Below are 14,441 nucleotides of genomic sequence, written 5' to 3'. Positions count from 1 at the left end.
CAACTCAAATTCACCCACGAAGTACACAAAGGCTTGCTTCGCAAATATGAGGGCCCCCTTCTTATCCTTGAATGGGTTGGGAAAGTCTCCTTTCGAGTTCAACTCCCTTCTTGGTTGAAGATCCATCCTGTCTTCCATGCAAGTTGCTTGAAACCATATCGACCCGATAAAGAAGATAACAACAGAAACACATCAGTTCGCGAAGAACCATATGCAACTTCCTTCATACGTGAAGTTGAGAACATCATGGCTGAACGCATCATGCCGCGGGGAGTTCTCGGAGACCAACAAAAGAATACCTTGTGAAGTGGAAAGGCCTACCAGAATCAGAAGCCAGCTGGGAACCAAAGGAAAAGCTCCACCTCATAGAAGATGAAGCACACGCCTACATGGATGCAATGTCGACGAGGGCGTCGACGTAATTGGGTGGGGGTATCACGAGCACAAAGTAATTAAGTCCTATTGTAACTTGTTCAAAGATCATCAATAAAGTTAACATTTGCCTACTCGTGTACTCCATTACTTTGTGCTTGCTTGAAAACTCAGTGTTTCTCCTTCTACTTGTTTTGTAGGTTTGATCCTCACAACATTGCTAGGCTTACTTGCTTGTCGTGTGATAACACAAGTGCCGCACGGACCTCACTTTCAAACCAAAGGTCCGTGACATTTGCCATGCAATTTTTCACGGTTTATCTGCTAAATTGCCTCGCAAATCCCTCAAACGCTATTACAAGTGGACAGCACAAGTGCCGCATGAACCTCGCTTCCAAACTAAAGGTCTGTGACATTTGCCATGCAATTTTTGACGGTTTATCTGCTAAATTGCCTCGCAAATCCCTCAAACGTTATTGCAAATCCCAGAAAGCTCTCACAAGCCAATTAAAAATGAAAAACAAGGCGAGTTAGCTAATTATCAAAATATAGTAGTGTCAATGTCTGTACCCGAAATAAAAAAAGGCTACTGATGTTGGCATTACCATGTTTTGATAATTGCACAAACTCAACTTGTCTTTTATTATTTAAACGGTTTTCAAAGGTTATTATTCTTCCCAAAAAGCTCTAAGAAATCCCATTAAAAAAGGAAAAGACAAGTTGAGTTTGTGCAACTATTGAAACATGGTGGTGCCAATATCAGTATCCACGGAAGATAGAAGGTAAGATTCATTAGCCAATAAATCGTCACTTAAACCTTGCCTTAATTTTTCAAATGACGTGTATGCCCTCCATATTGAAACAAAGTGCTCGACGAACACCTTTTTTTTTTGCTCTCTCTCCCCCAAAGTATGGCATCGATTTTTCTTACTACATCTCCATTTTAAATTTCTCAAACTCGTAAAATTATCTCCACGTATGCATCTTCTCTCATAGACTCTACAAGGTACTCAACTCTATTTCGTTTTCTGCAATTAATCTATGTTCCATGGGTGAATGGTTTAGGGTTTTGAGTGTGCTTGTGTCCTATCTGTTGCAGAAAATCCAGAGATAGAGAAAGAGTGAGAGAGATGGACGAAGAGATTCACTTTTTGCTTCTTGGGTTTTAGATTTTCGTGTGTTAACTGAATTGGGTCTGGCTCTGCTTTTAGAGATTCTTTGAGATTACCCCTCAGCGTTTTAGGGTTTTTGACTTTGGGGTATTCGGTTTTGCTCTAATTTAGTTAAAATTTAAGGTTAAACCTACCATTACTTTTTAGGGTTTTGGATCGAGCTTTACTTTATGAGGTGAAGGTTTCAGTCAAGCTTTAGTCTGTGGGAAAAAAAAAATCCAATGCATACCCCAAGTTAGCTATCGCGGGATTTGCATTGGGTTGAGAATCGAGATATAATCCGTGTTAGTTTTCTCGGTGTCTGTGAATTGGGTTTGTGCAAGATGGTTGGGATTCCATTGGTTCAAATTTCTACTTGCAAAACTGTGTTGTCATCAGCAATTAGTTTCCCCGCGAGTGAGTCGCGCAACTTTATTCCATATCTTCCTACCAAACCTTTGAAGAAACTTGTTCAGGTGCGAGCAAGCTCTGCAAACACTGGACAGAGTCCACCCCCACCCCCACCCCCACCCCCACCACTGTCTGCAAAAAGAAAGAACCCTCTCATGGTTATATGGGAGATTCCACGGAGTATTTGGAGGCAAACGTTGCATCCGCTTAGTGATTTTGGGTTTGGTAGGAGGAGTATTTGGGAGGGCGGTGTCGGGCTATTCATTGTCTCGGGTGCAGTTCTCCTCGCACTTAGTTTGGTTTGGCTGAGGGGGTTCTATCTGAGATCTCGGTTGAGGAAATATCAGGCAGTGTTCGAGTTTACTCAGGCTTGTGGTATTAGCATGGGAACACCTGTGAGAATCAGAGGAGTTACTGTCGGCAGTGTGGTTCGCATCATCCCTACTTTGAAATGCATTGATGCAATCGTAGAGGTGAGTACTTGCTTCTTTTTTTGTCTGCATTGATGGTTTTGCTAGGATTTGTGTTAGTTATTACTGTAATTTTATAGGACTCTGGATATCAAATGTCATTTATCTGCTATCGCTCTTCCATACGATTGTAGTTTGTCTATTGCATGCAATTGCCCACTGACTGTTTATGATAACTACCAGTGAAATAAGTGCATATTTAATACAAATACCAGATTTACTGTTTCACCTGTTGCACTTTTTTATCGTGGATGTTTGTCATAATCAATTATGTATGTATGTTCTTTCTCTTTCGTTTTTTTCACCAATTTTATTTGTTTCACCAAATTTTTAGTACTTTCTATGTTACACAACGCTTGCCTTGGTACAACTGTCTTAAACAACTCTAATATATTGTTGCTACTAGGTTTGATCTTGTTTTTTGACTACGACTAAGTTCTCTAGGTCAGCAGACAAACGGGAGACTTTGCTTTGGTATCAAGCAAAGAATTCACCATCTACAGGGTTGGAGAAATAAAGGGCGGCCCGGTGCACGAGGCTTCCGCCATTGCGGGGTCTGCGGAGGGCTAGATGTACGCAGCCTTACCCCTGCTTTGCAGAGAGGCTGTTTCCGTTACTCGGACCCATGACCACCTGGTCACAATGGAGCAACCTTACTGTTGCAGGCTCGCCCTCAGGGTTGGAGAAATAAATGTCAATTAAATTGCCTTTAGGGTATGAGGATCCTACATGCTTTTGATTCCAATCCCTCGCTTGCTTGTATCATCTCATCCATTTACTGGTATCTCTTGCTCCATGGTTTATCCTATCATTCTGTTTGAAATGGCCACACAAATAATCCGGGTCGCTGTTTATTTAATTTACAGCATTTTCCATCGCCAAGATATCAGGGTAGAAGTTGTTACTGGGATTCTTTAATGCATTCTGGTCTCAAATCTCAACCTTCTGTCGTTCTGGTATTCCACCATCTGATCATTTAAACCCTGGAATTATAACCAGACTAGAATTTCTACTCTCTACTCCTGCAGCGCTTCTGTAGTTGTCTGCACTCATACATAGCTATTCTACTGTGTTCATTTTTCATCGACCTCCACAAACTTTATATAGAATCATCCCAGTTAATCGTTTGTGAAATAAAAATTCGAATACTCTAGGTACCGTCTTCTTTACTATACATAATTGGTCATCAATGTGACGAAACTAAGACAGCACAAAAAGAAGGTACAAAGCGCTACAAAAGGGTAATAAAAAATCAAGGAAAACATATCATAAAAAAGGAATCGGCATCTGTGTTTGATGGCTATACAACCCAAAACCAATGTTAAATGATGATGTCATGCTCAATTTTTTTGACAGAATTTGGCGCAGGCTTACTCATTGTATTATTTTCTTCTGTAGGTGGAAGATGATAAAATAATTATACCTCAAAATTCATTGATTGAGGTGAATCAGTCGGGCCTTCTTATGGAGACTATGATTGACATTACACCACAGGATCCACTTCCAACACCTTCGGTGGGTCCTCTTGACTCAGATTGTGTCAAAGAAGGTCTCATTGTATGCGACAGACAGAAGCTAGCGGGTCGTGAGGGGGTAAGCTTGGATGCGTTGGTTGGAATATTCACTCGTCTTGGACGAGAAATGGAGGAAATTGGCGTTTCCAAAAGCTATATGTTAGCTGAAAAAGTTGCATCTGTTATACAGGAAGCACAGCCACTTCTTGCAAAGGTGTGGGCACTTGACTTTTGCATGTTTGTATTCTGTTATACTTGTATAGTGTTCCCTTATTTCTTGATGACATTTACCAAAAAAGGGCAAATTTTGTATGTGTTTCTAAGCTTGATTACCATTTCAATTGTTAGATCTCAATCTCATTATATCAATGGGATTTCTAAACGAACAATTAACTTTTCGTTCAAAAAAATCAATGGGATTTCTAGCCATATGAAGGGTCGTAAGCTGAGAATTAGAGATTATGATAGGGCATCAACTGCAATCTTTTAATGACTTTGATGGAATGCCTGACTTGAACTGTTAGCCAGAAAAGAATGTCTAGAAGGGGGTATTTTCCAACATTATCTTACACTTGCTAGATTGAATGTATACGACAACAAGTCAGTGAAAATTATCAGAATGGGAGACTAGTGTATTCACTAATTTACATATAATGGATTACCTTGCAATTTATAGTTTTATAGGTTCTTACACCCTATATCCACCCGTCAAACAGAACATTTATAGGTTCTTACACCCTTTATCCACGAGTCAAACAGAATAATGCAAATATAATTGAATTAAATGGAAGGCATTGTACATTTTTACGAGCTTGATTGTCCTATTAAAGAATTAAAAAGGACTAAACGGATATAGGATTGTTTCCTCCGTAGAATGAAATTCTCTCTCTTGAAATGATGATTGATCACTTTGATGGACCCAGTTTTGCATGTTTGCTGGAAGGTGCAGAAAGATAGCTAATTATTTTCCTGTCAAATAAAAATTGTTGTCAAAACAGCTGAATGATAGGATTTTTAATGGTGTTCTAGGTTTATCTGGTTGTAGGAGATGATGCTGAACGGGGAGATTTAAAGGGGGAAAGCAACCGGTGAATTGTGGTTCACCAGGGGTCAATGCCCATCCTTTAAACAAATGGCAACCAGGGGATTGGAGATGTAGCAATTGTTGTGGTTACACACTTTCAAAGGAGAAAGTTTGGTCTGAGATGTCGATCGGAAAAATAAAGCACATGGATGAAAAGAGATGAAGATCGGGCCACGAGAGGGGTTCCTTAGGTGGTGGTGATGAAAAGAAGTAAACAAGGGGGGAGGAAAATAGGAGCTGATGGTTCAAAGGAAAAAAAAAAGGCGAGGACTGGATGAAGGTAGAAGAAGTTGCTATTACTTCAACTTCATAGGAAGAGTTGTAAAAGGTATGAAAAGCCGATGGAGATCATGAAAGGTGCTACCCATGATCAAGCAGTAGTTGGGAAGAAACAAAGGACAGTCGTTAAAATAGGTGACGGAGATTAAGTTGATTTTTTTATTTTTTATTTTGTGTGTGTGTGGAGAGGGGGGGGGGGGGGGGGGGTATTATATAGGGAGGATTGAAAGAGGAGGGTCAATTGGGGTGAGGAAAACCCAACACCTTATCCCGCCTGAGGTGGATGGCCCAATGTCTCTGAAGTGACAATCTCATGCTAATGTGCTTATGGAGAACCCTGATGACCTCGAACACCCTTTTCTCTTGCCCAATGGAGGAGGGCTAAGTGGTCCCTAAAAAATGGGTTCCAAGGATCAAATCCAATGATGCAAGTACGGCAGTTAGTGTGGAGTTTCTGAGCAGGTCCTGTTTTTTAATAATAAAAGAATTCTGATTAGGTCCCTAACCGTGGTGGTTTACCATATTTGGTTAATGGAAGAGGTGAAATTGTGGGTGATGGTTAAATGGATCTTAGGAAAGATGGGTTGTAGAAGGTTTATAAATTGATGCCTGCTGATATTATCGTTCAGCAATGACGAAAATCCAATACTAGCTATAGTTGAGAGGGGTTTATCAAGTCCTATTAGAGAGCTCAAGGTCTTGACAGAGGAAGGGAAGAATACGAAGAAGACCACTTGGTATTGCTTCTACTGGGCATCATTGCAGGCATGGGGAACAGAAACACTGTTCATGCTGGGACATGAGGTAGAGAAACTGTTGGACGTGGACTTTTAGTCAAAAAGGACCATGAATGTGAAATACATTCGGATCATGGTAGAAACCCAAGTCTATTGCAAAGTTTCGAAGGTTGATGTCATGGTCCTCATGGAGGTGGAGAGGGACAAGTTCTTGATCACCATAGTGGAGTCATAGGAGGTCAGGGCGAACTCTAAGGATACGGTGGTCAACAGCCATTTAATTGGTTAATGTTCTCCAAGGATGGTGAACAATAGGTGGTTGGTAGAGGATGAGCATGGGACCCATGTTCCAAGGGTGGAACACAAGTTAGTGGCTCTTGGTGAGCCCTTGGCTCATAAATTTCAAATTTTGAATGGAGATGGTGCTTCTTTGCGGGCTACTAGGCGGGTTGGTCATGGAAGATAATGCTGGAAGGGAGGGTTGGTGGGCCTGAGGATGTACGAGTAGAAATCAGAAAGGAGAACCAATATTAAGACGAAAGGGAGGTGGTGGTATAAGATCCTAGGTTTTCCTCGTATCAGCTAAGGAACCCTCGTCCAAGGGTGATAGAGGTGCTAAGGAACCCTCGTCCAAGGGTGATAGAGATGCTGCTAAATCTAGCTGACAAGGTCAATAAACATATATATATATATATATATATATATATATATGATTTGTGGACACGGACACGGAGTGTCAGACACGGCGAACTCCCAAAATTTAGAAACGAGGACACGCCTAAAATAGAAAGTACATATAATCATGATTTGTGGACACGGATTCGTGTGCCGATGTTTTGACACGGATTATGAGGTATCTAACATGGCAACCCCTAAAAATTTAGAAATAGTGTCACTCATACACATACATACATATAAAGTTATTGACACTTATAGCAGTGCACTTAAAAGTGTCTAAAGGAGTGTCGACACGTGTGGACACGGGTATCGTGTCGGACACGACAAGACACGTGTGTTGGCAACAAATTCAAAGTGTCGGCCAAATCATATATATATATATATATATATATATATATATATATATATATATATATATATATATAGAGGAATATATATATAGAGGAATAAGAGTGTGCGCTTGACCGCACCAAGCTTAGGTGCGGTCGAGGGCCAAAAACTCATGTGGGCCCACATTGTTAGGATGGCCCAAAGCATTCATTTGCAAGACCCCAGCATAGATAGGGTGTGTACAAAAAATCAGCTCCATAGGATCATCCTAACCCATCCAAAAGTGGAGGGCAAAATGGACAGACACCGTTTGCCACAAATCTGCCCATTTTTGCCGTCCACTTTTGGAGGGGTTAGGATGATCCAATGGAGCTGATTTTTTGTACACACCCTATCTATGATAGGGCCTTGCAAATGAATGGTTTTGATCACTACAAAAAGTGTGGGACCCATGTGTTTAGGCCCTCGACCGCACACTCTTATTCCTCATATATATATATATAATATATATATATATTTAGATCTTGCCAATTGTAGTTCAATATTGTCCATCTTGTACCATTATATATATATATATATATATATATATATATATATATATATATATATATATATAATGGTACAAGATGGACAATATATATATAATGGTACAAGATGGACAATATTGAACTACAATTGGCAAGATCTAAATCTATAAATCGCAGGATGTACGCCACAAACATAGAAGTACCTAGGATTTACAGAAGTGATGATGGACAAGTGTGTCTTGATTGGGTAGACATACTGGAGTATTTTATGAAGCCCAACATGAATGGTGACCAAATGATCAAAGATTCCGTGATGTCTTTTTTTGGGCGTGCTAGAGAATGGTGGATGCTAGTGGAGCAGAAACAAAGCCTAATGAGAAACTCACCCATCATTTGTTGGAGTGGAGGCATAAGGTACTGGTAGTTGGAAAGATTTGCGCGAAAGACTCTTCAGAGATACGGAAGGCTATGTTCCAAAAGGGTTTGTAGAGGAGAAAGCCAAGAAAACCAAGGCTTGTGCTGTGAAGCTATTTGCTTGGCTGAGGACAACTTGTTGAATATACCGGGCCAAGAAAGCTTACAAAAGGCAAATTACTTCGGATATTTATATCCAAGCTTGTGTGTGAGGATTGACTGCATGAAGCGTGCTCTTAAAGTGACAGACGAGAGCTACACTCATCATCCAGAGTTGATTTCGACAATATGTGGCTCCATCATGTTACTTACAGATTAAGAAAAGAAAGCTGCAATGTTAATCTGAAAAACCTTCGAGTCTGATATATAAAAAATGCTGCTAAATCGTCCAATGGTGGTCCACCAATTCAGCGCCCCAACAATCTCATTCGAGCAATTCCATTTAGCATTTCCTCTTAAAATTTTCCACCCAATAGATGTTAGAAAGATCCAGACCATTCATTTAGAGTCAAATTTGTTAGAAGCTAGCCCAAGTGCATTATATGACGACCAAGAGGGCAACAATATCCAATACATGTGGAAGAGGAGAGCCGTTTGACAGAGTGGCAGGAGCTTCAGATGATACCAAAGGATGCTAATGATGTTGCTGGAATAAACACGAAGCCATTTATTTCACATACGGCCGCAAAGCTCAACGTATATATTGAAATTGAATTCAACATCCGGATTGTGCTCATCAAAGGGATACGATTGCCTGATGTACCTACTGTGTTGGAAGTATTGCGATCGTCTGATGTACCTACTGTGTTGGAAGTATTTGGTACGATGGAAAGGTCATCCCTTATTCAGATGTATGTGGACTATGGCAGAGAAAGATCGACATTTCAACCCCAACTTACATGCATAATACCCCCACTTTAACTCGTTATAGACAAGTTTTGTCAGCCAGGGAGAGATGTTAGGGATCTGAGTACCCCTTAAAGTACACCAACAAACATCTTAAGAAACTACGTTCAAAGCCTCTCATGTAGTGGGATGAGGATGGAGGAGATTCTACTACATGGGAGATTTCCTAAAGGCTGTCATTACCAACTATATGTCCTATTATCATCAAGGTTTCATTATCATGCTAGGGGTATCATTATCACTTGTTGGCATCATTATTGATGGAGTGCCATTATCACTAATAACCCCAACCCATTAGACACGTATGACATAATGTGACATCTATCTCACTTGTCACACAGGGCCCACTCTTTGATAAGAAAGAATTCTATTGGTCAATAGGGTTATTATTATTATTACTATTGCATTATTATTAGGAAAGTTGATTACTTGGGACACCCAGCAGCAGTGTACGTGGCAATCAGCCCCATTGAATACTTCTGACATGAAGTACATTAGCCCCTCTGCAGTCATTGATACACTGCTGCTGGGTGTCCAAGTAATCAAAAGGGGCGGATATATCACTTCCCTTTTCTTATTAGGATATTTGCATAAGTCATGTGACATGTGTCAGAACGCTATTAGCATATGGAGTCATAGTGTGGTTGTAGTGCGATTATTAAAGAGTTCTTGTAATGGTAGGGATTAGAAGCTTAAATTTAATCATTCAAAAAAACAAAACAGGAAGCTTAAATTTAGAAGGTTTATTAAATCTTTGGACACATTTCAGTTTCTTTTCGGTAGAAAATAGAGTTGTAGTCTTAGTTATCAATTCCGTTCCGTTCCGGCCGGAACGCAACGGAATTCCGGAACAGAATGCCTATATTTTCCGTTCCGGTCCGGATTCTGGTCCGTTCCAGTCATTCCGGAGGAATGGGCGAAACCCCCTATTCCGGCCGGAAAGTGCTGGAAAGTTGGAAAAAAATCAAAAAATTCCAAAAAATTACATAAATGCCCTTATGGCTGTTGGGGAGTGTATTTTACATATTTACCTTCGTTTTATGACCGTGGGGGTGCTATTGGGAGAGCTATTTTCGTCTTTTTGCAAAATAATTGAAAAAAATTCAAAAAATTCCCCTCGCCGGAGCGGAATGAAAAGTTCCAAAAAATTTACTATACCCATTGGATTTTTTTCATATTTTTAACTATTTTTTTTTTTTAAATTCCCCTCGCCGGAGCGGAACGAAAAGTTTCGAATGAAACGGCCGAAACACCGAAACGTTCCGTTCCAGTAGCCAAAACAGAACGGCGACCGGAACGGAATTTATAACTTAGGTTGTAGGTTATTAGGAGTTGTTTGCAAGTAGGATGAACTTTTTTGCGACAATGATTAGTGATTGTCAGGTAATAGGATTAGTAGTTTTCAATTTTCGTATTGTTTCCTATTCCTATAAATATGTAAGGCCTATTGTACTCGGGTGTGATTCTCTTGCTTTAAAGTGTGATGCCTTAGACCCCGTGGTGTGATACGTAGAAGATCCCTGGGGTGATTTCAGGTTAGTTATCTTCTTCCTTCGCTCTACTTATTCATTTCTCCTCCTCTCCCTCTCCATTATTCCTTTTATTTTCCTTATTTCCCAAACTTGCTACTACGGTTACCATCCTCAATTCCATAACAGCCCTATCCATAAGCCTTTGCCTATGACTAAAGCCCCCAACCTCCATAGCCTTCAACATGCCACCACCACCTTAGCTAGTTGGCTTCCCATATCTAAATCCTCAACCCTAGCCTCATTACATCATCCCAGATCCCACGAACCATACCTCTTCTACCCTTACATTCCTCGACCACAAACCTAAACTTTTACCTTTGAACCCTCTCCAAGAACCTAAACCCTGATATAAAACTTTCGTCTGGTTAAATTATTCAAAACCTTTGACCTGTGTTGAACCTTGAAGCTTTTTTTCCTCTTTGATAGTGGAATCTTTAAGCTTTTACCTTTCACAGCCATAGATTTATCCCATATCTTATTCTAGATCCGTTTCAATATTCTGTTACAGTTTTACTTACAAATCTGTTACAGTTCTACAGATTTATTTACAAATCTGTTACAATTCTGTTACAAATTCTATTCCAGATCTGCTACAGATTTTTTGAATTGAGCTCGTCCTCTCTGCAAAGCAGGGGTAAGGCTGCGTACATCTAGCCCTCCCCAGACCCCGCAATGGCGGGAGCCTCGTGCACTGGGCCACCCTCTTTAGTAAGACCTCTATAAGTAATGCGAACCTAAAGTTTGCAGAACTCTGGAGCCTAATGTGTCTAGTATTCAGTGAAAACCAACACTATCAATCTATAAAACAGATTAGGCCTTCAAAAGTGATCAAATTACAGCTAGGGTTTGCACTTGTGTTAGCCTTAAAGTTAAATCATCAATAAGTTTAATTCAACCCGAGATAAAACATGCAACAAATTAGCTCAAATCAAATGATGACTAGGATTTGTGTTGACCTCATTCTGACCTGTATCCACGTTTTGAAACATTCAGATCATTGATGTCAGATATATAAATAAAGAGGCAACAATGTCATAAAAGTTTTTTTACAAAGGTGATCAAACTTGGGCCCAAAACACTAAGTTGTCGTAGGGTTATTTTGTGGGAAGAATATGGATGAAAAGAGGGCTAATCAAAGAGTAAGGACAACTATGTATGGGCAATGATGGTGCACAAATAAATGGAACTTGTCTCACCCAATAATGTGCGGATCAGCCTCATATCCTGGTGTTTAGGAGGCGCAAGAGGATGAGGAGATGCTGTGACAGCCACAATATGTCCAAGGAACTGCATCAACCACCGAAATTGTGTATGCCAGTGGGGAAAAGTGAGGAGAATATGTGTGTGAGAAGCAAGAACAACAATGAGCGGCATGGGAGTAAAAGAGGACTATGATAGAAATGAAAGACAGCAAGAGATATCCCGTACAACTGCTATTAATAGAGGTGCGGTCCAAAGATGAAGGGAGATAAAGAGGAGAGAGATGGGAAAAGAGTGCATACACAATTGCAACCAACAAGTTACTGGTTGAGAGGTGAAAATGGGAAGAGGAGGCTGTGCACAAAGGTATAGAATTATAACCGACAGGAAGGAAGTAGAGGGAAGTGGTGTGAAAGCTGTTAGCTATAAAAAGTCCCTGGACTATTGGCCGACAGCAGGTGAAGGCTGGACAACAAGAAAACATGAGAAGGAAAGAGAAAAAGGAAATGAGAGAATGTGAGGAGAAGTTTGGAGAAAGAAGGGAGGAGAAGTTTGGAGAAAGAAGGGAGGAGAGAGGAGATAGGAGGAAGAGGAACGGCGAGAAGGAGATGGAGGGAGAGGAGAGAGAAAGAGGAGTGTTACTTTGTGTCTGCCTTTTGGGGAGAAGGGGGTGTGTGTGTGTTATTTTATGGAAAAAATATGGAAGGAAAGTGGGCTAATCATAGAGTGACGACAACTGTATATGGTCATTGAACGTGACAGAAATAAATAGGAATTGTCTCACCTGTTAATGTGCACATCATCCTTGAATCCCGGTGTTTAGGAGGCTCAAGAGGTGGAGGAGATGCTGCGGCAACCACGATATATCCCGGAACTGCATTAGCCACCGAAATCGTGTGACTGTGAGTAAAAGTGAGTAGAATATGCGTGTGAGAAGCAAGAACCCCAAGGAGCGGCATCAGAGTAAAGGGTACTATGATAGAAATGAAAGACAACGAGAGATATCCTGGACAACCGCAATTGCTAACAACAGTGCTATCCAAAGTTGAAGCGACATGGAGAGGAGAAGAGAGAGATGAGAAAAGAGTGCATACACATAAGCAATCTCAACCACATGTTATTGGTCAAGTGGTCAAAGGGGAACATGAGGCTATCGGCTGTACAAAGGTACATAATTATAACCGACAGCAAGGAAGTAGAGGAAAGTAGGGTTGGAGGAGATGGATGAGTGGTGGGAAAACTATCACCATAAAAAGTCTTGGACAATTGTCCAACAACAGGAGGATGGGACAACAAGAAAAAAAGAGAAGGAAAGAGAAAATAGGAAGGAGAAAAAGGAAAGGAGAGAGGGAGGAGAAGAGAGGAGAGAGGAGGAAAAGGGAAAGAGAGGACAAGAGAGAAGATGGAGGGAGAGGAGTGAATGCTATTTTGTGACTGCCTACTTTTCCGGCGCCGGGGGGGGGGGGGGGGGGGGGTTATTTTATAGAAAGAATATGGATGGAAAGAGGGCTAATCATAGAGTGAGGACAACTATATATAGTCAGTGGCGATAGCAGAAATAAATAGGACTTGTCACACCCGATAATGAGCTCATCAGCCTCGATTCTCGGTGTTTAGGAGGCCCAACTAGAGTCATTGCGGGAGCCAGGATATGTCCAGGAACTCAGGAACTGCATCAACCACCGAAATCATGTATGGCGAAAAGTGAGGAGAATATGCGTGTGAGAAGAAAAAGGGACTATGATAGAAGTGAAAGACTATAAGAGATATCCTGGACAACAGCTATTAATAGCTAACAGCGGTGCTGTTCAAAGATGAAGAGAGATAAAGATGAGAAGAGAGAGATGAGAGATGAGTGCAGACACAGCTAGCTGCAACCAACAGGTTGTTGGTCGAGAGGTGAAAAGGGGAAGAGGAGGCTGTCAGCTGCACAAAGGTACAAAATTATAACCGGGGGAGGAGATGGATGAGTGGTGGTAAAGCTGTCAGCTATAAAAAGTCCCTGGGACAACAAGAAAGACAAAGAGTAGGAAAGAGAAAATAGGAAGGAGAAAAGGGAAAGGAGAGAAAGGGAGGAGGAAAGAGAGAAAGGGCACCTGGACCGTGGCAAGTTTCTTTCAGATTCTGGATGAGTGTTACATCAAACAATCTTGGGAGGACAAAAGGATATGGATTTGGCATTCTACTGGCATTTTCTCTGTCAAATCATTCTACCACAACTTAGTGGCTCTCTCTGTACCCTCCATTGAAGCAAAAGTGTGTAAAATCCTGGCTCCTCCTAGAGTGAGCATATTCTCTTGGGTGGCTCTTAGAGGTCGTATTCAGACGATTGATTTTCGGCGAAAGAGGAGGATGGGACTGGTAGATCATTGCCCTTTGTGTATTGTAGCCGTGGAAACGATCAACCACATCTTCATTCGTTGCAAAATGGCTAGATCGGTATGGAGTGGTATCTTATCCTGATTTGATATAGTGTGGGTGTCTCCGTCTAAGCTAACGGATCTTTTGGAAGGGTGGGCAGCAGTTCCTTGGAATAAGAAATGTAAGGTGCTTTTGAACGCTTGCCTTCTGGCATGTTTATGGGTTCTATAGAAAGAAAGTAATGCTTGATTTTTTTGTTGTGCAAGATTTCCTTACTTTTTGTTTGTTAAAGTTATTGCTTTTGTTTATGACCCATAATTCGGGCCCTCTAATCGTCGAAGGTGATTCCTCCAACACTATTGCGTGGGCATCCAACAAGATTTGCAGACCTTGGCGATTGGCATCAAAGCTAGATCATATTAGGGACCTGATTGCTGCTCTTCGACCGTCCCTCCAACACAAGAGGAGAACGGCC

The 14,441-nt window shown here is 41.0% G+C and overlaps 1 protein-coding gene across 2 annotated transcripts in view; it reads left to right on the top strand.

The window, feature by feature from the left end:
- The first annotated feature begins 1,225 nt into the window (after nucleotides 1-1,225).
- Nucleotides 1,226-14,441, top strand: part of ABCI15 (trigalactosyldiacylglycerol2) — a 30,589-nt gene continuing 17,373 nt past the window's right edge. The window contains exons 1-3 of one of the 2 annotated variants that reach the window (XM_077382933.1): nucleotides 1,226-1,378; nucleotides 1,472-2,407; nucleotides 3,803-4,132. In XM_077382933.1, the coding sequence (XP_077239048.1) occupies nucleotides 1,868-2,407; nucleotides 3,803-4,132 (870 nt within the window). In that variant the 5' untranslated portion in view covers nucleotides 1,226-1,378; nucleotides 1,472-1,867. Of the gene's footprint in view, nucleotides 2,408-3,802; nucleotides 4,133-14,441 lie in introns of both variants that reach the window. The other variant, XM_077382934.1, reaches the window with a different exon arrangement.

This window comes from Tasmannia lanceolata, unplaced genomic scaffold (assembly GCF_043159265.1).
Source record: "Tasmannia lanceolata isolate RefF3 unplaced genomic scaffold, GAP_Taslan_0.1 ptg000006l, whole genome shotgun sequence".
In the NCBI taxonomy this organism is placed as follows: Eukaryota; Viridiplantae; Streptophyta; class Magnoliopsida; order Canellales; family Winteraceae; genus Tasmannia; species Tasmannia lanceolata.
Note: the sequence above shows the minus strand (reverse complement) of the source record. Positions and strands in the feature narration are given on the sequence as shown.